Source organism: Micropterus dolomieu, linkage group LG07 (genome assembly GCF_021292245.1).
Source record: "Micropterus dolomieu isolate WLL.071019.BEF.003 ecotype Adirondacks linkage group LG07, ASM2129224v1, whole genome shotgun sequence".
Classification (NCBI taxonomy): Eukaryota; Metazoa; Chordata; class Actinopteri; order Centrarchiformes; family Centrarchidae; genus Micropterus; species Micropterus dolomieu.
In genome coordinates this window covers 12,621,095-12,644,939 of record NC_060156.1, presented here as the reverse complement: position 1 = coordinate 12,644,939, position 23,845 = coordinate 12,621,095, and the positions used below count along the sequence as shown (strand labels likewise).

General features: G+C 40.5%; 2 protein-coding genes across 3 annotated transcripts in view; both read left to right on the top strand.

Moving 5' to 3' along the window:
- The window catches only part of LOC123973623 (potassium voltage-gated channel subfamily H member 7-like), a 37,799-nt gene extending 28,979 nt beyond the window's left edge, over window positions 1-8,820 (top strand). The window contains exons 10-15 of the mRNA XM_046053802.1: window positions 1,152-1,357; window positions 1,562-1,649; window positions 1,795-1,956; window positions 4,117-4,273; window positions 7,636-7,816; window positions 8,387-8,820. Coding sequence (XP_045909758.1) covers window positions 1,152-1,357; window positions 1,562-1,649; window positions 1,795-1,956; window positions 4,117-4,273; window positions 7,636-7,816; window positions 8,387-8,689 — 1,097 coding nt within the window. The 3' untranslated portion in view covers window positions 8,690-8,820. The remainder of the gene's footprint in view (window positions 1-1,151; window positions 1,358-1,561; window positions 1,650-1,794; window positions 1,957-4,116; window positions 4,274-7,635; window positions 7,817-8,386) is intronic.
- A 3,328-nt stretch (window positions 8,821-12,148) lies between these two features.
- Window positions 12,149-23,797, top strand: ifih1 (interferon induced with helicase C domain 1). 2 transcript variants are annotated; one of them, XM_046053560.1, is made up of 16 exons: window positions 12,149-12,660; window positions 12,946-13,117; window positions 13,696-13,836; window positions 14,395-14,448; window positions 16,158-16,384; window positions 16,979-17,189; window positions 18,266-18,483; window positions 19,034-19,135; window positions 19,273-19,396; window positions 19,515-19,730; window positions 20,253-20,509; window positions 20,605-20,754; window positions 20,884-21,045; window positions 21,130-21,323; window positions 21,508-21,601; window positions 23,186-23,797. In XM_046053560.1, exons 1-16 carry the CDS (start codon window positions 12,226-12,228, stop codon window positions 23,393-23,395), a joined length of 2,967 nt encoding a protein of 988 aa, XP_045909516.1. In that variant the 5' UTR covers window positions 12,149-12,225; the 3' UTR covers window positions 23,396-23,797. The 2 variants fall into 2 exon arrangements, with proteins under 2 accessions (XP_045909516.1, XP_045909517.1); XM_046053561.1 differs by lacking the exons at window positions 12,149-12,660; window positions 12,946-13,117; window positions 13,696-13,836 and adding an exon at window positions 13,865-14,272.
- Window positions 23,798-23,845: the final 48 nt, after the last annotated feature.

Genomic DNA, 23,845 nt, shown 5'->3' with positions numbered 1-23,845 from the left:
GGCCAGGCCCGGATTAAACTTGCGATTATTCCTAAGATGAATGCTCTCCAAAGCTGCACCTGACAGAATGGGGTTTAAGCTTAGCAAAAGCTGCTGCATCACACAAAACCTATTATTAACAAACACATAGGAAAAGTCACTGATCCCATATATCAGCCCGTATATATTTGATTCAAACATAATGCTCCATCAGCACCATTTTGCTCCAATTTATTTGTGAGAAGCTGTATGTTTCTTAGCATGTTATCACCTACGAAACTGCCCCAGCCTCTAAAAAGGTAGCAGTCAGCCGATAGGGCTAAAGCATTTTTCCTCTTGTAATGATATTGAGTCCAACAAGGCTGCTAGCATTGTTCCACTAGTGAGTGAATTTGTCTCTTACACCGCCATCCAGGCTAATGACTATCTAAATCCTTGTGCTGAGAGCTGTATGTGGGGGAGAAATACACCACTCTGTGTAAGGCTGTACTCTGTGGTAGAAAGGTGTCCATTTGCATGCTGTGAAAGGCACACTGGCAGCCAACATATCATATCTCTTTCTCCTGAACCCCTGCTTACAGTGTTGGCATTTAGTGAACCCCGGGACCAACAAAGGGATTTTTCATCATGGCCTTTAAACCAAACCTCCAGCCCTCTGCAAAATGGACACTCATTTTAGCAGAGGAAACTCTTTTATTCCCCAGTTTCGAAACTAAGCCCAAGTTAGATTTAATTACTACCTAGACGTTTGCTGACGAACTGGATTCATTATGTGATAGCCATTATCAACACAAATTTCTTCTTTGAAGTAAGTGTGTCAATCACAATCAAACCCTCCTTTCCCTCCACATCAAAGTTGCTTCAAGTTAGGAGTTATTCCTCAGCGTAAATAATGGATCAAAGATGGAAAAACAACTGATGTACAGGCCTTGGGAGATCATCCACACAGAGAGGGAGGGCTGTTAGATTTTTATTATCCGCAAAAACAAACATGCTGGGTGCACTTTAGTGAGAGAGCCTGAGGAATAGCGAGATAAGTCCCTGTAGAAAACATGACACAAATGAATCTCTGTAATGAGCAGGACTTCTTGTAGAAGCAACTAAAGCTAAGACTTCCCTATCCCAGTGAACCTTACAAGAAGATGTTTTGTCTCTGTGTGTGTTGATACCAGGAAAAAATGACATCTTTGGAGAAATGATCCATGTGTTGGCCAAGCCTGGAAAGTCCAGTGCTGATGTTCGAGCTCTAAGTTACTGTGATCTGAGCACCATTCAGAGAGAAGATCTCCTGGAGGTGTTAGACATGTACCCAGAGTTCGCTGACTGCTTCTTCAACAACCTGGAGCTTACCTTCAACCTTAGAGATGAGTCTGCAAAGGTAGATGACATTACGCTGGTGTTATGGGACCTATATGTTAAATTGATGGTGTTTAACAAGTATTCACATTGTCATGACTATGGACTTTTAACAATGATACTTAAAATTAAATTAGATTTTATTAACCTTCTAGCAATTCAAATTTAATGAATATTGACCACTAAATGCATTAATGAATAGATTCCAATGCTCACATTGTTGCAGCCCTCAAGTTCCCAAGGCTGTGATTCAGATGGCGAGGGCACTAAGAGCATTAAAAGAAGGATATCCTTCACACCAGATCTATCTGAAGGTAAGTAGAAACTAATCTGCACAGGTCCAGTAGAGCCTCTTTTAGCTTGATTTGTGGTTGCAAATTTGTTCCCTGAGAACACGTATTCCATACGGAATACAGTACAGTGTTATTCCTTTAACACCTGTTCATTGCCATTCTACAGGTGGAAACAAGGAAGTGGTTAAAGACTTGGGGAGGGAGAGGGAGTCTAACTCGTGCCTAAAAAGATGTTCAGAAGTCCTGGGTCCCTCTCCACCCAGTGCCGCCGTCCAGGACTCAAATCTTATTGTCAGAGACAGCTTGGAGAGAAGACAATCTTTAGAAGGTAATTTAGTTTTAACTCAGGGTGCGATTTGCCAGGGGGGATGCGTGAGATTTCCCCCTTTCTGGTGGGGAGAAAATTTATCCCCCCCTCAGAGTGATCAGTGCTACTTCACTAGTGATGCAACTGATAACAAAACACACGTTTGGGATCGATCCGTAGTTTTGTTAGGGTTAATATTATTTTTTAATACTCTGATGTAGCTGCCTGTCTCTGTCGAGGGGAAGGCAGCCAATAATATTGAAGCTGCAAGACACATCAAAATCTGATGATCTGTTTCTCTGATGACAAGCTGCCCAGTTTCTCTGTAACATCAGTGAACATGCTCAAACACACAGCTACAGGGTCTCACTTAACGACACTCTTGAAAGTGACGGTTTTTAAATCAGTCTCTCTCCCCTTACCCAATCACTGCACTTCAGAGTTAAACACAGCATGCATCTGTCTTTTCTGCGTTTTCACTTCAACTCTGCATCGCGATGTAATATTACATAGGCTATTTATTTTTTTTATAATAAAAGGGAAAAACTTTTTAAACTTTCCGATCAATCCAGTTTTTTACACAAATCGCACCCTGGTTTCACTGATGAATTATTAGTGTTATGTGAACATAATGGTTATTGTTTTGACAAAAAGTTTGTGTTGTAAGGGGTTCCTATGCAGTATAGAGCAACATAATTGGCAGCACTGGGAGTGTGGAATCATGTCCTTTGTATCTACAGTAGGAACGTCTGTTAGATGTTTCTGTGAACATGAAAGGGGTTGAGATATTCCCAGGCTTCCAATGCTGGTTTGAGTAATATATCTGTGTGTTTAAAGGCTTATCTTACGTCAAAACACTGCACAGGAGCTTATAATACTCTGAGGCAGGATTTCACAATTCTGGACAGTTATAACAGTGACAATTATTTTATACCCGTCTCAACAATGAATTTAAATGATAGAGTAAGTACTCAACCAGGAAAGTGAGCTTGCAAATATTTGATTAGCCAACGCAGCGGTCTTATTGAAATGAATGAGAAGGCTGCACTTTCAACATATTGCCAAGACAGTCTTTGGAGTGACAAGTACCAGAGTACTGGGACATTAGCCATTCCAAATTAGGGAGAAGAGGAAACATGCAATCACACTGATAGCTTAATATGATCATTTTCCAATTATTGTACATAGTCAAGAAAAGCGAATATTACAAGATTCACAGAGGCAGTTTTATTGCATGACCATTGCCATGCATAGCTTCTTATTTCACCATTGCTCATGCTTTTGTGTCCACACTTGTCCATAACAGCAACAGCCAATCCACTGTCCTATTTTTATACAATGGAGACACAACTATAACGCAGGCATGCGCTTGTAAGAGAGGTGTGATTCAACTCTCAAAAACACTGCAATTTCTGAGGTTGTTGTTGTGGGAGATTCAGGTGTCCAATATTCACACCTGTATAACGGAGCCAAGCTTTTACAGACATACAATAATTAATAGTGTCTCTTACTAAACCAGTATTCTTGATATTGATTTGCAGCCTCATTCAGAAGTGGAAAGTTCACATTTGTCTGAGGAGAATCAGAGATCTAAAATGATTACAGTAACCTGATATAGAAATTGCAGAATTCTGTATGCGCATAGCACATCCCAAGACTGAAAAGACATTTAGTTCAAAACAGACAGTTTGGCACATGGAGAAAAATTAGCTCTTGTTAATCTCTACTGCTGGAAGGATACAGAAAATAAGGTCACATGAGGGCAAAGGTAAGTGCCATCCATGGTAAACACACACAACATCCAACAAGGATCCTCATATCTGTCCGGCTCATAATGGTAGTTCAAAGCCACCTGCCCGGACTGCTGCACCAGATAGTGTAATCACAGAACTAACCATCTCTGTGTTTAAAATCACAAAAGAGGCTCAGCACATATCACTGGACTGCAAGCTGAATACTAGCAGGTGCCCAGCAGAGATAACAGGGTTAGTTTGCTCCTGGAAAACATTGCATCAACAATACTCCCTGTACAAGGGCTTGATAAATTACAACATGATACCTTATATTAATTACATTCTATTTTTGTGTGTGTGTGTGTGTGGGGGGGGGGTTATTCAATGATGATGTTGTTCTGACCCACATGTGAGGATGTAAAGTATGAGTGTTGCTTTGGCTCTCCAGATCTGTGCTGTGATAAATGGGCCTGTAAGAAGCCTACGGACTTCCTGGATGAGTCAGCACAGTTCCAGGACCTGAGGGAGGAAGATAATTCTGCCAGCGAAATCACGTATGGAGAGGTGGAACAACGCTTAGGTCAGCTTCAACAGCACTTAAACAGGTAAATGTTTTTACAGTCAGCATACAGATGGTGGTTGATCCTCATTTAACCATCATGAATTATGAATTACCCCAGAATGTGAAGCCCACTGAAGCCCACTTGCTATACTTGCTGTTAGGGCACAGTGCAACAGTTCACCAGACCTGTATCAAATAATAATAGATTTCATCTTCATCAGGATAATTGTAACTAAAATGGATAAAGAAGAGCCGCCTGCTTACACATAAATACATCAGTAATAATAATACAATAACATAGTAATTATTTAACACAGGGGCCATTTCATTGCAAGTACTTTTACTTTGGGCATTTTATTTACATTTACACTTACAGTATTTGTACATTATTGTATTTCTATTTCATTTAAGTAAATGATCTAAATGATTATTCCACTACTGTTAATATAACATAGTAGCCTACTGGTGGGAAATGAGCTGAAACTTTGACTCGTTTTTTCCTCATTAAGCTTTAAACTCCACATAACACATTATTGTTTTATTGCCCAGCCCTAGACTTGGGTATACACGATACACCTGGATTTTGTATATATGTCTTGTAAATTACAGGAGGAGCCTATGAGGAGCAGTATGAGGAGCTGAATACCCTGTTGTGCCAGACAGATTGTGCTTCAACAAATGAGTTTTAATTTAGTACTTTGTCGTCTTTATTATTTATTTAATTACTTGTGTATTATTTTGTCACCAGGCCGGACAGGGGGGCAGAAATGGGGGTGGGAGGCACAAACAACACAGAGAAAGGACAGTACCTGCAGGAGAACGGGGAGGGGGGTTTGGGGAGAAAAAAGAAAGCCCCACAGAGTGTGAAGGACCCGAGACCACATGCCCTGGGGACAGCTACGCCCCACCCCAAGGAGTCATGCGCTTCTGCTGGGGTCTGTTGTGCTTGGACACAGTTCAGTTTGCTTTCGGTTTTAATAATGGAATGTACTGTATGATGGCATATACTATATGCTGCTTCCTATGTGAAGAAATTGGGTCTGCTTCTCCGCAAAATCCATTGGCTTACGTAGGCTGTGACGTTCATGCACGCTTTCGTGGAGTCCGCTAACACCAAAAAACGCCTGGCTTAAGCACAATACTTACTCCAACACAAACATATAGATAAAAAAAAAGGTTTTATGTGCTGAAGCCCCTTTAAGGTGGCTTGTTATGTTATGGGGTTAAATTAAATATAAATATATGGTTCCCTCATTGTCCACTTATTTTATACAAAATGGCTATCCCAAATCTGAATTTGAGGTACAAACAAAAACACTATTACTGCTGAGGATTGACATTACAGCAGCTGGTGACCAGACATCCCGAAAAATTTGTGACATTCCCAAATTACGAGCAGTTGTGCAGATTCCTGTCCTGACTGTGCCGAAAATTTAACTAAACATGAGTTTTGACTGTAGTATAATAAAACATTAAATTCTAAAATAAAAATCTTTGTGTGATTCCTAGGCTACAGCAGGGACTGCAGTGTGTCTGCACTTTGTTTAAAAAGTGTTGTTAAAGCCACAAATTAACGTGCTTGCTCTTTTCCCCTTTTTGTTTTCTAGTATAGATGAAGACAGTGGAAGTTACAGTCACGAGGACAGGGGAAGTGTAGCTGCAGGCAGCCACAGAGGAGAGATCTGACACGTGTGTTGCGTAGACATTTTGACAGGCACCACATTGATGAAATTATTAAATTAAATAAATTGTATGTAAATGATCATGATTTATACACTGTTACATACTCACAGTCATTATGTTTTTGTTTTTCCTAATGACAGACAGGACAAATTTTAGCATTGAGTTTTGTTTTCACATGTTATGGTTTTATTCTTCGATGCCACTGAAAGTAATGGAGGCCACAACCACCCCCAACTCCTCTGTCCTGAATACCACCTATTGTCCTCTGGTCACCCTAACTACCACTGTGTGCACCAAAGTCACAAATGTTCACATTTTACTCATAGTGGCTTTAAGTCTGTGTTTTTAGAGGAATTCAGTTTGGTTGTATTCTGTGGAAGTAGTATAATAAAATAGTGATTGTTCTTATTACTTGTCCTACCATTACATTTTTAGTTGGTGAATTAATGATTACGAAGGGCTTTATTTTCTTAAAGTTGTCACCTCCCACACTGCTAAAAGTAAAGCTAGACTGCCACTGCGATCACTGGCAATGTGTCATTCACTTGCCAATGTACTGTACATGAGTAGGTGGAGGAAGGCAGAAGCTGGCAGAAGGTGTTGTCGGAGCCGGAGTGGGCGGCTGGATCTACTGGAAGCAGGATGTACCACTGTAGAACCAGGACATATCAAACTTGAGAATGGATTGGTATAAAATGTTTGTTTGTACGGTTTTGCCGAGTAGAACACTAGAATGTAAAAGTGATGACAGATTAGATAAACAAGATAAACTCACTGTGATTTAAACAATACTGTAAATATGCAAGCACACTACCTATCCAGAATGAATACATAGCAGTTTAATCTCATAATTGTCTTTAGTGGAGAGCCATATTGGCCGTAGTTTTAACAACACACCTGCAGCCAGCAGGCCACCTAAAATAGACACGAATGAACAGCAGGTGGTATTTTTAGCTGGAGGTATCTGAAATACCGGGCTGGCTCGTTTTATCTAGCACATATAAGACATTTTAATCACTGCACTCTACCTGACCTTTTTTCCCTAATGATATCTGGCTGCAGGATGAGCAGCACTTTTCTGTAATTTTGTGTTTTTGTGGCTTTAACTAGTCTGAAAAAGATGTAACGGGGGGAACAATTAGGTGTAGCATTCTCTTTAACAAAGCCATATAAATAGTCAAGAGAAATTCAGTTTGCTGCACCTGTAATGAATGTTTACTGTGCTGCTGCTTTTACTTAATCCCTCATCAGTCATATCCCAGTAAACAAATGCTGCCTCACTACAATAGAGCAGCACAGTAAACCAGGAGCATAAGACTTTTGATAATGTCTATGTATATTAGAAGGAATATGGGTAATTAAAAGGTTATTTCCCTTTACCCCATTTTGCCTGATGCCCTAAATATAGAGCTTGGGTGAAATCTACTCATAATTAGATTAAACACAGTAAACCACAGTAAACGCTGAATTCACACCTCCCACATAAAGCTAATTATCACTTCTACCAGGTGCAGCGTCTTTCGTCTACTACTCTGGCAGAATTTGTTTCCAGGCCTTCATCATCATCTCTTAATTTGTCCACTGAGGAGCACAGGCTCCATCTAGTGCTCAGTGAAGTACAACTGAGTATGTTTTCAGCCATTATGTGATCAGTCTCAGGCAGTCCCCACCTCTTATCTGCATGTGTGTCTTTCTTACTCTTTTTTTCCTGTTCTATTTGAGGCTGGAGTCTCAGCTGATGTCAGATATTCACACCATCCTGCAGCTGCTGCAAAGACAGCCGACACTGGGACCTCCAGCCTACAGCACTGTGACTGCCAGCCCAGACTATCACAGACCTGCCATGAAGGTTCAGCCAGTTGCTCTGACTGCAAGCCATTTCTTCAGCCATCCAGGAACTCAAGTAAGGAGGGTTTTATGAGTTTTTTGTGAAGCATTGCATTATTTCTATCGGAACACTGAAGTCAAGCATCAGCTGGCTTCTGCGGTCTCCAATTACATTCTCACCAAGTCATCAGTGATGTTCAAGGAGACAATGAGGTAGTCTATAATCCAGCAAGCCACTGTTTCATAATGCTTTGCTCCCACCTGCTTCACACTGTTAACACTGAATGTTTTGATTGATTGGTTTTGTCTGCCACAGTGTTTGTCAGAACAGTCTGTATAATCACAGGAAAGAATCTGAGCCACTGTCCCCATCTGAATAGTCTGGATGACATATACCTCACCCATATGGGAGTCAATACAGGCTTAAACAAGTTGCATGATTTAGGCACAGATGAATTTTTATTAGTTTTAATATTACAAAAATTGATTTTACTTAAAACAGGTTACCAAGTTCAAATAACAAATAATATTGAATGAATACAAAATGTCAGATAAATACACCAAATTAAGTTTTGAAGTAAATACAGGTCCATTTACCCCAGTGCGGCCAACTAAGTTGCGCATCTTCTGCCACTCTCCTTGTTAGGTCCCTAACCTCACACTGGCCAGGGCCATTCAGGAATCCAAAGACTCTCTGTCGAGCTTGTCCAATGTGAATGCACCCATCGAGGACAGCCTTACAGCGTTGCTTGTACAAAGACATACAGAGCCACAGCAACAGCAACAACAGCAGCAGACCACAGGGCATCAACAGTCTGCATTGATGCTTCTTCCAACTGAAACCTCTTCCACTTCCTCCTCCTCTTCCTCCCCAGCCCCTTCTGACACCAACCTCAACACTACTGGACTCCACAGACCTGTCTCAGACCCAGAGTTTCCAAGGCCATAAACCTTCCAGCTGCACGGTGTTCTAATATCTGGGTTGTAATGCTGTAATTACTAAGTAGCAGCTTTTTTTATCAGCATGCTGGCACAGACATCTGTATTGTTAATTTGCAATGGCTTGATAATAGAAGTAAGATGTTTATTTCATTATGCATGTGGATGAAATACTGTTCGCTGCAATTAACAGTGTGTTAACAAACTGTTTCCTGAGGTTATCAGTGTAATAACAATGGTAAAATATTATAACAGCAGTTCTATCAACACAGAAGCCCTCTAATGGACACTTTTTTTACAAATTCACTCCCAACCTATTCAACCACACGGAGGGTGGCCATATAGGAAGACAGCATATCCTAATTCTTTAAAACTACAGCTTCTTAACTAAATTCTACTTAATCGACAGAAACGCTGATTAAATAAAATGATAGAACTTGAGTTAGCAATACATCACCTAACTTTTGGTTTCACCCAGGCTTTGTACTCTAATGGGCTTTAATGGGATCTGTACCCCTTCTCACGACTCGGTTGCAACAACACAATTGGTAAACCAGGGCTGGACTGAGTGGGCCACAAGGCTAGAGACAGCCATAATGAAAACCACTGTCAAACTCTTTGTAAATCGGGTCTCAGTACATTTCACTGTCACACAAGCACCAGTGCACCAGTGTAACTACATTCACAACTTCATTCGGAGACCCAGAGAAAAAGGCCTGACAACCTTGACCATCAGGGAGATGTGTCCCTCCCTCCATCATTACTTGCCGACTGACCTACCTCACGCTATGCGGGTCCTAATGTCCAGCAATCCAGGCATCATCTCACGTGGGTTTCTTCCTGGTGTCAGCTGCAGAGCTGGGATAAGACTGGCTCCCAAACACTAAGACCATAGCCACCACAGCTCACCAAAACTGTGCAGCAGATGGACAATGGCCCAATGCACCGGGAAGTGCATGCACAGTATGACTCAGGCTAACTGCTCCTCAATATCCCCAGGTAACGTACCTGTGTGTGTTGTTGTCTTCTAAGTACTGAGCACAGGCCAAGAGAAAGACAAAAGTAAGTCACCTCGTGGGCAAGGTGACAATTGGAAGCTACCAATACTTCCCTACCAGTACTCTTGTGCAGAAAGCAAGGGAATGGGGCAGTAAAAAGCCACAGACATAGGACAACCCACTCTACATAACAAAGTTTCTGGGGTTCCAGGATAAACTGCCAGGAGATTTCCTGTCCATCGACTGATAGGATTTGCAAATTGTGAAACAGCTATCATCTCTTCGAGTAGCTGAGTATCAACAGAGAGCGGCTACTGTACTACTCACTGCCCCAGAGACAGGCCAACACAATAGATCACTCTGCTTCCTATACTCCAGTCAGTGAAACAAGTAGAGATGGAGCCTGCAACTAAAGACTGTAAATGCTGGCTGGCCCTATGCTGTCACCAAGGTAGTCTGGCAGCTGGTGGACAAAGACTTGTTGTCCAGACAGTTTGCACATGCAACCTGAAACTTGGTAGCAAGAATATGAGTCAAACCAGGACCCTGTGCTGCTTTGTGTCCTCATTGCGATCATACATTCATGAATACCTTGAGCACGAGGAGGGGACTTTGTTACAACAGGAAAATGATGACACTGCCATTCTTCCTCCAGTTGCTGACATCTTTGATTTGCACCTGACTCTGAGGTATTGACAAGGCCATAGGTGGAAACACGTATGGTGAATTTCCTCCGCTGGGACAGAAGTTCTTGTATGACACACCTTCAACAGTCACTGATGAATTTGGTCATTGCTGTTACAGCCTGTGTGAGTCTAAAGCCTGTGTGCGATACTGTACATATACAGACAAACTACATTATGAACAAACTATACAAACTGTTTTCTGCAGCTATTAGTGTAATACAGCATTATCACAAAGGTGTGAGAACAGTTTTCCTTATCCTTAGTTGTATGCCTGTCTTCTCTGAAGTGTGACTCAGGGGTTATGGACATTTGCACTGCAATATACATACAGTATCAAGAATACTGTAGTTTTCTTCTTTAAACAATGTGCATTATTACTGCAGTCACTGACATGCACCTACTGTGCAACGTTACGCCAACAGAACACACCATACATGCTTGTCTGGGCAGACATCATAACATGCAGATTTAAGAGTATTCTGCTTATCCCAGACAAACAAGTATGATGTAGGTATTTCTACAAGGCAGTGCATGTGTTTTATATCTATATATTTACTGTTTTGCACTTCTTATGAGCCCAAAGTAGCACATTACAATATAAAATGATGTCAGGATACTTGTCTCTTTTAGGATGCACGTAGAGGGTGTATTAGGGGAGAGGGATGGGAAGAGGGATTGGGGGAACACATGGAAAATTAGTACTTGCGCATAAACAGGCCCCAGAGAGGGTCTTGTGCCTATACAACCAATCCAAATGCTAAGTCCGCATCTTCATGTAAAACTAACCATAACATCAACGGATCATTTCGTTTCCCTGTACTGTTTTTGTTGGCAATGTACAGTAAAGTTAAAATGTTGTTAGACAATTGTTAAAAAATAAATACATCGAATTGCCAGGAAATTTTATTTTTTTTAACTGAGTAAATTATATGAGAAACTCTTTAGCAAAACAGTAGTACATAATGTTTGTTTTGAAGGTGTGGGAGCAATAAATGAAAACACACTTATAGTTGTTTCACTGGATTTCCCTTTTTTTTTGTCCATATTGTGGGTGTATTTACAATGAAAATACTGTTTTTACTTCTACAGTATATCCGGAATAAGAGAGACATAATGACATGACTTATCCGGGGGGCTCAGGATGAACATACAATGAAATGCCAGGGATTATTAATATGATGATCTGCTAACCTCACAATAATCACCACCACCACTACTAGAATAAAACTACATTGTACTATGAATTAAGAGAATAATGTAGGATACTCGTGTGAAGGAAAGGGGATGTAAATTAGGCTATGTGTAATATATTTATACTTTATTATGTTTAGAATTGACTGGCAAATAAATTCTTGATTATTTAAAAAGGAAAAACAGAACTAGGCCTGCAGTTACTAAGCAGTGGACACAGGAAGATTAAGATGCTAGTGGCAAAACCACAATCAAAAAATACCTGCACTGAAAATTTTACTCAGATAAAAGTGGGGGGATAGTGGCCTAAACGTACCTTTAGATAAAGTTCCTAAAAGAAATTTATAATATTATGATATTGATACGGAGAAAAATACATTGAGAAAGCTGAGTACTAACAATAGTCATTATATCACCGTTAGAATTTTTGAAACATTTGGCTTTGTGTTTAAGTCATATACAGTAGAAGAACATGTTTGTAGGCCCACCTTCTATGTTCCAATACTGACATCTAGTGGCCAAATTAATTCTTGTGATTTTTGGAGAAACGAAACTGAAAGAGTTTCATTTTTCTTGATGAAGTGAATCATCGTTTCCGCAGCCAGTTGTATTTCATGAAGCCATCCTTCCTCACAGCGCTTTGATCGGTGTTATCGGTTAGGTGGGTCATAATGGCATCTGATGACGATGATGTTAAAGAGCGTCTCATTGAAGACTTTAGGCCGAGGCTGAAGGAGCACATTAAAGTGGAGCAGGTTCTGGATTATATGCATTCTATCGAAAATGAGCAAAAGGAACAGATCAGACAGAAAGCGAGGAACGACGGTAACCCAGCGGCTGCGGATGTCCTCGTTAGTGCAGTCCTCAAGAAGCCACATTCCCCCGGCTGGTTCAGGGAGTTTGTCGACGCGTTGCTACATTCAGGTTGTGAATATGCAGCCGACTACATGCAGGTCAATCCCCCAACACCTGAAGTGGAGGCAGAGAATGATAACTGTGTGCAGCTTATTCGATTACTGTGTCCCAGTCTTGTGGATATGAAGACTGAAGAAGTGTGCGAACACTGCACCTCTGCATGCCTGATTACCGAGGATGACAGCGATATTGTAAGTAACGTTACTGTAGTGAAAGTGGGCTGTCAGATCCATTGCTAATAGTCTCAAAGAGTCACAATAAGCATTCATAATAAATGTATAGGACACATTGTCAACACATGTAGTCTGTGTTATAAACTACTAAACTTAAGTGTGTGTACGTCAACTCCCACAAGACATCTTTTTGACCACAAGATGGCAGACAAATGCACTCATCTGTTTTGCAGAGCACTACGCCTCTCTCTGATTGCATAACCAGTCTAACTTACTCCAGTTCTAATAATGCTCATGCTGTAGATTCGCACCGCAACAACAAACCGTGGGCGCAGGGATGGAGCCCGTGAACTTCTGGGAAGAATCGTGAAAGGTCGACCAGGGTGGTTTTCTACATTTCTCAACATTCTGCGTGAAACTGGACACCAATACCTGTATGAGCTGACTGGCGGGTCACCTGACTGTGACAAGCAAGGTGACTAATTTTACAGGAGCACACACCCATCATAGGAAGCGCCCTTAGGCAGTCCTAATAAAAAAAAGTATGTGTTTGGAAGACACTTAGCAAAGCATCTCTACATGATTGACTACAGCTGTAGAGTGCTTACAGTTCAGTTCAACTTTATTGTCAGACTCAGAGTCCATTCGAGATACAACACAAAGAAGGTACAATACAGACATTAAGATAAAAACATTGCTATTTTTTTTTTTAAACAAAACAGCTATACCATTGTTTCCATAGGGGTGACTGGTGTCATACTGGTAACACTAAGACTAGGATGGCGTTGTGAGAATCATTCAGTCGACAAATAAATGTGTAGGCTATCAGATTTCTCAACAGAGCCTGGAAAGTGTAGACTCACACATTACAGAACGTTTCACTTGCACTTCATCACCTAGGTTTTTTAGGCTGCTTGATTCTGGTACATTCAGTACATTCTGGTTTGCCTCTACTTTAAAATGTTTGTATTGTGTATTTAACCATGTACAACACTTTGTAACTCTGTTTTGATAAGTGCTGTATAAATAAAGATTTTATTTATTTCTTATTAGGCTCTGATGAGAAACTGCCTTCGGTGAAAGATGAACCTACAGGAGATGAGGCTGCCACAGATGAGAGTGCAGCAGCACCTGAAAGCAGCGATAGCCCACAGTTAATAGAGATCAACATAAATGAGGAGCCTCAGGATGCAGGTCCTGATTCAGAACATATTGAACACATTAAATCAAACTGAATTCATACTGTCCAGTTGGCAGTTACCAAACTTACCAAGCACCTATCACCAAGTTACCAAGCACCTATTTTCTCTCGCACCCTGAGCGGTGTCTGTCCATATAGTTCATTTATGTGCAAAGGTATTATAGTGACATGTTCATCTAAATTTTTGCAATTAAAGTAGATAAAAAGCACTAATGACATATGTCAACTCCAATGAGAACTGGCTCTGTTGATTATAATGAATAACTGGGGCATTGCTTATTGAGAAAGTTTTTTTCAAATGTAATTTATCAATGCTTTAACCACACACAAAATTTATTTCCCCTCTCTTGTATTGGAGACGCAGAGACCCATATCCTAAAGCAGCATCAAGTAAATCTGAAACTACAGAGATAACATTCGGGATGAGTGGTAAAATTTTCCTTTTTGGTTGAACTGACCCTTTAGCAGCTGGTACTCCCAACACAATGAGGTTAGGATTCAACCTTGTCTTTCTTGACTGTGATTTTTATACCTCTGCTATATCTTTTCAGATTTGTACCAAGGAGCAAGTCAACTGCTGAGCAACTTGGAGCCCTCACAACCAGGTGGGACTAATTCAGGCTCGCTTACCCTTGATACTGTTGACATTGTCTAAGTTTCATAGTAATTGGGAGCTTTGTTCTAACTCTGCCTGAGGTGTCCACACACAAACACCAAACTCAAGTCACAGTGAGAAAAATGTCCACTGGATCTGTAGATGCCATATAGTATCATAAATGTTGGTTTGGAACATGTTGTCTGTCCCTGCCTGCTTGTCACCAAAGAATATGTTCCATGTGTGCACAATGATGAATCACATTGAGGTCAAAGAGGACAGAGCATAGCTTCAAATGAAAACCACATGCTGAATCTATCTTGGCAGATTGTAATGTAAAGGAGAAGGTTAACTCAAGTCTCTGTGGAGGAGGCCTTTCATTTATACCTCTATGCTTATATCATGCTCAGTGTTCCATATTATTTCAATAGCTACTGCATCAGCATTGTTTCTCGTTACACTGTGCTCATATAAAGTGCCTCTCTGACATTGTGTTCACATAATAAATTATTGCCTTAGGGATAATCAAATCAAAGCAGAGGGGTGGCACAAAAGGAGATGCATGTGGACTAATGAGGCAGTAGAAATAATTATATGAAATGAAGAAACAGAGGAAGTGTGTTTTTTTTACAGGTTACACTACTGTTTGTCATTGAATAATGCCATAAGCCTGACTGGTTGGCCAAAGTGCCTGGTTTAAACAGAAGGAATTACATGTAAGTGTTTTCCACCAGCCAATGAAATGAGTTGCATGTGCAGAATTATTTGTTGGTCTTCTGACATTTGCTGCACTGTATCAAACAGAAAAATAAACCTGTGGGGTTTCTGTTCTTATTTGAACGGTATTAAACATAGCCGATTGTTGACTTTCCACCCTATAAGAAGTTTAACATCTGGGAACTGCTGGTAAAAGCTGTTGTAGTTTAAGCTCTATCTCTCCATCAGCACAGACGTGTATTTACTTCCATGTTGTTGCTGGAAAAAGCACTTTAACCTTTGGCATACCAAGTCTGAGACGGAAAATTAAAAGCTGTCTGCACTGAGAGGAAAAACAACTTTCTGGGGGTTTGAACTCATAACTGGGGGGGAAATGTGACTTAGTTGAGGGGACTGGGTTGCAGAGAGGGGGGTGCGTGCACATTGTGCATGGTGCCTTAGTCATGTTTTATCCACAGCCTAGACAGAGCAAATGAGTCATAGCCTGCCAGCGACTTAAAGTCTGACTAAAGTAGATCATAGTAAGTCTGCTGCCCTTGCAAACAGGAAAGAAGGACACAATGTTGCTACAGTAGACATCCAGAACAGGGAAAACACTGATGAAATGATACACTTACAGAAACAGTTTGAGAAAATCTGAAGTGATAAATGCATGCAGATGTGGTACAATGGTGCCTCTCAGTGACGTGGTTTATAGTGCACATATAACACTTAACTACCTAAGACATGTGGTTTATAGGTGCTCAGCTCAGTGCTTTTGTTTGTGTTTTATTTTTTTTGTAAGTGTTCAGAGTGGACTGCAGTGTTCATTGTGTGTTTTTCAGTGCATATGCACACTGTACGCTTTGCCTTTTTAATGTCAGCATTAAGAAAACATTTAACTATAACAAACAGTAGGAAACAATGATTAGCACAGTCTCTTCCTGTTAGTAATGTCTGTAATTGTAGGTTGCTGACATGGACAGAAGCTTTATCTGTCAGAACCTCTGCTCTGCTTTACAGATGGAACTGACTCAGTAGCAGCAGCCACAGGCCCAGAAAAAGACGATATTGTTCTTCGAAACTATCAGATGGACGTCGCTAGGCCTGCGTTGGAGGGGAAAAACATTATCATATGCCTCCCGACAGGAAGCGGTAAAACCAGAGTTGCAGTTTATATTACCAAAAAACATCTGGACTGCAGGAGGGCAGAGAAGAGACCAGGGAAAGTGGTCGTCCTGGTGAACAAGGTACTATAACCTAAAGTCTGGTATACCTGACTTGTCTTGCACTATTATGGTAGCCTACTTATGTCCTTTTCCGATCCAAAGAAAACATTTGCACATGTGGGTCAGCCCACCGCAACTGACATGCCATAATGTTTTGATATTCCCCTGCACTTTGCTGCTATTTGGCCCAGCATTCAATCTGCTCTGCACTGGAAAGAATTCAGAAATCAAGGTTTTCCAGCTATAAAACTATTTAGTTAAGTTTTAAAACAGCTGGGGAAATAGTGATTATATGTGATTGAAATGCCTCATGGTTCATTCTTGAACACCTGAAAGAACAGAATAACAGAATAACTTGCAATTCTATGCGGAAAACAATGAACCACAAGATATTCTAGCTCATTGCACAACTTAATTGAAACCCTGCCTGAACCAAAGTGAAAAGAAAACGGTCCTTCCTGGACATGTTAATCTGTGCCAGACTGTTTGTCAACAAATTCATTACACAAACACATCTTCAAATTAAAAGCGGCTATTTATGAATAGAATGCGGACATTTATTTTTTTTGACAGTTTCTTGACTTTGTAGTCATAATCTGCTCTGTTTTCCTGCAGGTTCCTCTCGTCGAGCAGCATTATTCCACAGAGTTCTTGCCATTTTTGAAGCACACATATAAAGTGGAGAGAGTCAGCGGAGACTGCCAGCTCAAAATCTCCTTCACAGAGATTGTGAAGAAAAATGACGTCATCATTTGCACAGCCCAGATTCTTGAGAATTACTTGGAGAGGTCTAACAAAGGAGAGGACGAAGGGGTGGACTTAAGCGGTATGATTTTACAGTGTGATTTTCCAAAAGAATCCAACACAGGAACCTTTCTTTGGCTCAGTAATTTCCTTTTGCCTCAGTAAACTTGATCGCCTAAAAAAAACAAACCAGCAAAACACTGATCAGGTCACAACATCTCTATATTTCTTAAAGAGGCTTCTTAAAACCTTTAGACTTAAACCAAAGACACTGACAGGCACTGGAATAGAAAGCCACTCGGAGGACTCATATCATCTCCCCTGATAATAGCTGACAGGATCTTGTCAAAGTCTTCCGGCTCTGCTGTTCACTCTTGTTGGCACTCACCAGTCCAAGGTGGAATAGCCACCTCAGTGGAACATATGCTGTTTGTTGAAACGCCTGAGAGCGTGTCCTTTTTTCTTTTTTTTTCTATCTCCTGCTTTCCAGGCCACACGTCTGTTCAAGCCATCAGTGTGTGGCTGATCAAATTCACATGAGAGCTTCTATCTCCCACAGTACATCAAGCTGCCACTCTCCATACTCTTTCCTCCCAGGGGCACATTTGTACCACTCTGGTTAAACTTGCACATGTGAAGGATTATAATTCATCATACTTAGACTTTTGCAAAATACGAGAAAAAAAAATAATTATAGATGCTATTTTTGAAGTGGTTTTCCAGCATTTGTTATTGTGTGGCTTAAACTGCTGCATCAGGTTCCTAGAAAAGTACTGGTTTGAGTGAGAGGATATCTCTTACTGAAAGATGTTATAATCTGTCTGTGAAAATCACATCTATGCATTTAAGAAACATAAATAAATGACACAAAAATAGCACTGCTTGGCTGAGAAAATTTTAGTGAAATTTTGTCCTCGGACGATAATGTTATAGTAAGAAATGCAGAAATGTAAATGTGTTTTTTTTTATTAAAGCAAGCTGTAATCTTGACTGAGCAATATTCTTACCAAAGAATCTCCGAACAAACCCACTCACCATTTATTTTCTTTTGTTACTCCGTGTTGCTTTTTTACAACTAGCATATCATCCAGAGACTACTTTGTATCGCATTTAATGCATTCCCTCACATATTTGTTGTCATGTCTTCTGCTCATTTAGATCTGACACTGATCATAATAGACGAGTGTCACCACACTCAGAAAGGAGGAGTCTACAACCACATAATGATGCGCTACCTGAAGCAGAAGGACAAGAACAAAAGGCTGAAGAAGGAGCAGAAGGAGCCCATGCCCCTCCCTCAAATCCTGGGCCTGACGGCCTCACCGGGGGTCGGCGGAGCCACGAAAATGGAGAAAGCTGAGGAACACATCCTGCGTGTAAATACCATCCTCAGCTCCCTGTCTGTACCTTTGTAGACAGAAATGTTAGCAATCTACTGTACCAACACCAGATACCATGGCCTCAAAAAATCACTGAAGAGATAAATTCACTTCTTTGGACACAATCTAACTATTATAAGCTCCAGAAAAGCAGAATTCATTGCAGAGTAGCTTTATTGGATCAGTTAACACTTTACAGCTGTTGCTTTAAGAATGTCCACACTTACTGTATTCACCACAAATAACATAATTTTCTTTTTTTTGTTTCACTTTTTCATCTTTTGTTCATCCATATCCTGCCCCAGTTTCTCTGCTTTAGTCATCGAGGAACCGGTCTATCCAGCCAAGCTGTTTCCAATGTTCCACATAGCTCCTGCATGCAGGGCAGCCATAAAGTTTCCAACTGCCACAAAAGTACAAAATCCACAACAGCCTTTTGGCTTTAACTCCGTGCCTGAAATGGAGACATTTAGTAGAATTACCCTAAGACACAGGTGTCTGATTTTGATTAATTCTAACACTGTAAATCTATGTTACTCTTTCATAGATTTGTGCAAACTTGGATGCTTCCAGAATCATGACAAGGAGCCTTGGGACATACACAAAGGAGCAAAGGAAAAGAACGGAAACTGTTGAAGACAGAAAAGAGGTACATATGTCAAACAGGAGATGATTTCATGATTGATTTTTTTAAATGAACTTTATTTAAAAGTATTTTTTTAAAAACGTTTTCTAAGGAATGGCACAAGAGTGTTACGTATGATATGTGTTAAATACTGTTTTCAGGATCCCTTTGGTGATGTCATTAAGAAAATCATGAATGCCATTCATGCTCATGCTCAGCTGAGCCCCACCTGCGACCTCGGCTCTCAGAATTATGAACAGTGGGTTGTTCAAAAAGAGCGAAACGGTGAGCACAAGTTTTTTTGCTCATCCTAAGGGATACTGACCCTTTGTCTAGATTCCCTATTTAAAAAGCAAACTCACTTGCTTGAGGGGATCTAAAACCTTTTCTCGATCCATTTTAGCTGCAACAATGGAAGATCAGAAAGTGCGTGTCTGCGCAGAGCACCTTCGGCAGTACAGCGAGGGCCTGAATCTCAGCAACACCATTCGCATGTGTGATGCCTTCAATTTCCTGAACAAATACCACGAGGAAGAGATAAAAAGAAAAACAACACCAGACGAGGAGCACAAAATTCAAATCACAGCAACTGAGAGATTCCTCTTCAATTTGTTTAAAGGTATTGTACAGTAGTGTGTGGCAAAAGATCCAACGACTTGGTGTGCTAACAAGAAAATTTAAACAAAGTTGTCCTTGACTTTATTGTTGTTACCAATACTGTTCTGTATGCTTAGTCGCTTAGCTGGTTAGCTTAGCTATGCATAAAGATTGGAAATGGGGGAAATGGCTAGCCTGTATAAAGATAACAAAATTCACTAACCAGAACCTCTTAAGTTCACTAATTAACACATAATGTCTTAATCCATACAGTACAGATATACGCAGAGTTATGTGATGGATTATTTCTTGTTCAGGACCAACAAATGAGCGTTTTAATTAAAAGTTCTATTAGGTGATTTGTGGTTACGCCCTTTTCCTGCTTCTTTGCTAAGTTGGGCTAACCAGTTGCTTGCTGTTGCCCTATATTTACCAGGCAGACCCAAGAGTGGCATTGATCTTCTCTTCTAACTCGAATGATTTCTTGAACCTTTAAAATGACGCAAAGAATCGACCTCAGTTCTTTGAAATTTTTGCCTTGCAGACAACAAGGAAGAGTTGCAGAGGCTCGCAGAGAATCCAGAGTATGAAAATGGCAGCCTGTCAAAACTAAGATCTAAAATTCTGCAAGAGTTCAGCACCAGGGAGGAGGCCAGAGGGATAATTTTCACCAAAACACGGCGCAGCGCCATTGCTCTGAGTCAATGGATTCAGGAAAACCCTAAGTTTGCTGACATTGGCGTGAAAGCATCATATGTTATCGGAGGAGGAGACCAGAGTGTTGTCAAACCAATGACCTCTGTGAGTGCACATTGCATTTGCTTCAAGCATCGTACGCACTTCAAATCCAATTTACACTTCCTTAAACCTTCTTTATTCAAATTTGTGTTAATCAGGCAGAGCAAAGGGATGTGTTGGCCAAATTCCACAATGGTGAAGTGAACTTGCTGATTGCAACCACGGTGGCAGAGGAAGGTTTGGACATCCCAGCGTGTAATTTTGTTATCCGATATGGCCTTGTGACCAATGAGATAGCTATGACTCAGGTCAGTGATGCCAAATGAGTAATGACTTGTTGCCGTGTTTTAACGATTAACACTTCTATGTATATATAATAATTAAGGCACCATTATACTGTGTAAGAGCTGTATTAAAGTGGTTGCTTACAATTGCAGGCTCAAGGCCGAGGAAGAGCAGAGGACAGCAGCTACACTCTGGTCGACGTGAAGAACTCTGGGGTGGCTGAAAAGGAGTGTGTCAATGAGTACCGCTTGAAAATGATGGACAAAGCCATTGAAAAAATCAGAGCTTTAAAACAAGCGGACTATGACAAAAGGGTATGTTTACATCCAACTTTCTTTTGTCAGTTAAACTGAGACCCACATTTCTGTGTTCACAGTGATTTTTCTTCCTTTTGTCAGATCTTAGAGTTTCAGATACAGGCTATAATGGAGGAGAGGGTGAGGATGGTAAAGAAGAAGCAGAAAGGCATAAAGACAGAGCACCCGTCCAATGTGAAGTTTAGCTGCAGAGGCTGCAGCAAACATGTCTGCAGCGGCGAGGACATCGAGATCATCGAAAACATGCACAGAGTCAATGTTACAACACAGTTTAGGTAGGAATTACAACCCCCTTTTACATTCTTCTGAACTTTTTGTTCAGTGTTTGTTTACATTGTGTTTGTTGACATATAAACTTAATGCCAGAGTTGCAATGATGCTCAGATGATGAATTATACCCAGCTTGCTTAGCAAAGTCTTCCAAAGTCAAATACAATACTTACTGTTACTTTTTTACAGCAACCTTTTCATTCAGACAGAAAATACTTCACTTCAAGAGCGACTTCTAGATTACGAGACCAATGGCTTCATAGCATGCAAAGACTGTGGGCAGGTAAATGTCTTTCAGAATTTTCAGTTGGAATTGTTTAGAGAAAACCAGCAGATCATCTAAAACTTAAAGGAATCGTTCGACATTTTGGGAAATTCACTTATTTGCTTTCTTGCAGAGGGCTAAGTGAGAGGATTGAGACCACTCTGAACCTAAGCCATGTAGTTACATGCAGCATGGGATCATTCATAGGGACTAGTTTCTATTCTGGTTTGCACATGTCTTTTAAAGGGAATATGGAAAAAGTAGGAAGTGAGTCAAAGCTAGTCATCAACTGTAAAACAAGTTCAAGATGGGGGAGAAAAAGAGTCAGGGAATCATATGAGATTCCTCATATGAGATGTTTTCATTTAAGGCCGTGACTCACTCCCACATTATGTTTTCTCCCAAATTAAATTTTAGCAGAATGCACAAATGGCATAAGATAAGATATACCAGGGGTCGGCAAATAAGTCTGGCATCGGGCCAAATTTTCTTCAAGTCAATTGTCAGTTGACTATTTATATTTCAACATTTACTGTGTGTGCAATTAGTTCAGTTTGTACTGCATAGGACTCCCGTTCGGAGAGTTGTGTGTTCAATCCTCATGTGCTGAACAAGTATTTTTTTATTCCTTTTTCAAAAATTTTATTGTGTAGAGATCATATTACATATTACAATTAAGCATGAGCAGGGGTGTACACATCACAGCAATTAGTCTACATCAACCAATGGACGCTTATTTTCATGTCCCCAGTATCTCCAGGCAGAGCAAATTCCTGCTTTTCTTATTCAGGGGAATCCATCTCACCTTTTTCAGTGGCTTTTTCAGAGGTGTGTCAAGTAAGCCAGATACTCTTGAATTTCCTTCAGAACCTTTCAAAGTAAAAGCTCTCACTTAAAGATGAGGTAAAGTACTACTGCAAATATGTTCTCGTGCTTTTATTTTGTAGGCAAAATCACTTAAGAGGAAGTGATTATATGAGTAACTTTTGCTGTCATGACTGAGATCTGTTTAAGCACCAGCCGCTAAAATTATTATTATTTTTTTTTATCAAAGTAATCTGGCCATGGGCCGCGGGCCGCCAATTGCCGACCACTGAGATATACCTTCATTAATCTCCCATAGGGGAAATTCAGGTTGACATAGCAGCACAGAGGAATTTAAAAGAACAGATACAATAAAAGTAGAATCAGTAACATTCTACGTAGATGTATAAATATATACACACTGTTTACACACTATATAGGCCTATAATCGATAAACAATAATTATTTACAACCAGATAAATGTCAGAAATATAATCAAAAATAGAGTTTGTCAGTTGGGTTATGTGGCATTGTGGATGGTCCGGGACTGAATGAGTCTGTGGGTGAAGGTGATCCTGAGCTACCTCAGCTCAGCAAGTAAGCTAGTCTTCCTCACCAGCTTGCCCGGTTTTCCACCTCCCCAGCACACAGCAGCAAAGAAGATGACACGGGCTAGTACTATAAATCTTAGCATTCCTTCGTGTTATTATTGAACAAGCCTCTGCTTAGTCGACACACAGGCCTTCATGTACCACCTAATAACCCCTTTCATGTTTTAACCTCTGATTTTGGTTGCAGAGATGGGGTTCCATGATGCTGTACCGTGGGATCGACTGCCCCTGCCTCCACGTGAAAAACTTTGTGGTGACAGTCAACGGAAAGAAGATTAGCAAATGCACCAAGTGGAGCGAGCTTCCCGTCAAGTTTTCCGACTTCGACTATGCTGAACATGCGAGCCAGGTGACACAGGCCTCAGATGACGAAGAAACAGAATCGATGACTTCCTAGACTCACTAATAATCACGTGAACAGTGACCTCTGTTGTATTCTTATCATAACTAAATGGCTTGCACTGCATACAGTAGATTACTGTACTGTACACTGGTAAATGCAATGCTTCCTTTCATCATGATAACTTGAGTCACTGAAGGTGGTGGATTTCAGCGTGCAAACATTGTCCAGATCATGCACAGTATTTTTTGCTTTTCATTGGTGAAAGGTTTATTTCATAAATATGTATGGCTGTCAGAAATAAGAATTTGCCCTGGAATTGTTAGTGGATTGGGTATTATCTGTTAAATTTACTGCTGAAATTCTGTAACAATCATAAATGTATAAGTGTGCATCACTCACACAAAATGAACTGGAGGGAATGACTAATAAATAATAATAAATGATTTTCCCCTCAAACCCCTGTGGTCTCTTGTGGGAGCCACTGAGCCTGTGATAGCCCCTCAG

What these genes read in the sequence shown, in the direction of transcription:
- ifih1 (XM_046053560.1), top strand. Translation starts at nt 12,226, where the DNA reads ATGGCATCTGATGACGATGATGTTAAAGAGCGTCTCATTGAAGACTTT. An exon ending in ACCTGACTGTGACAAGCAAG is followed by an intron (nt 13,118 to 13,695) that starts GTGACTAATTTT and finishes ATTTCTTATTAG; the next exon opens with GCTCTGATGAGAAACTGCCT. An exon ending in TGGTCGTCCTGGTGAACAAG is followed by an intron (nt 16,385 to 16,978) that starts GTACTATAACCT and finishes GTTTTCCTGCAG; the next exon opens with GTTCCTCTCGTCGAGCAGCA.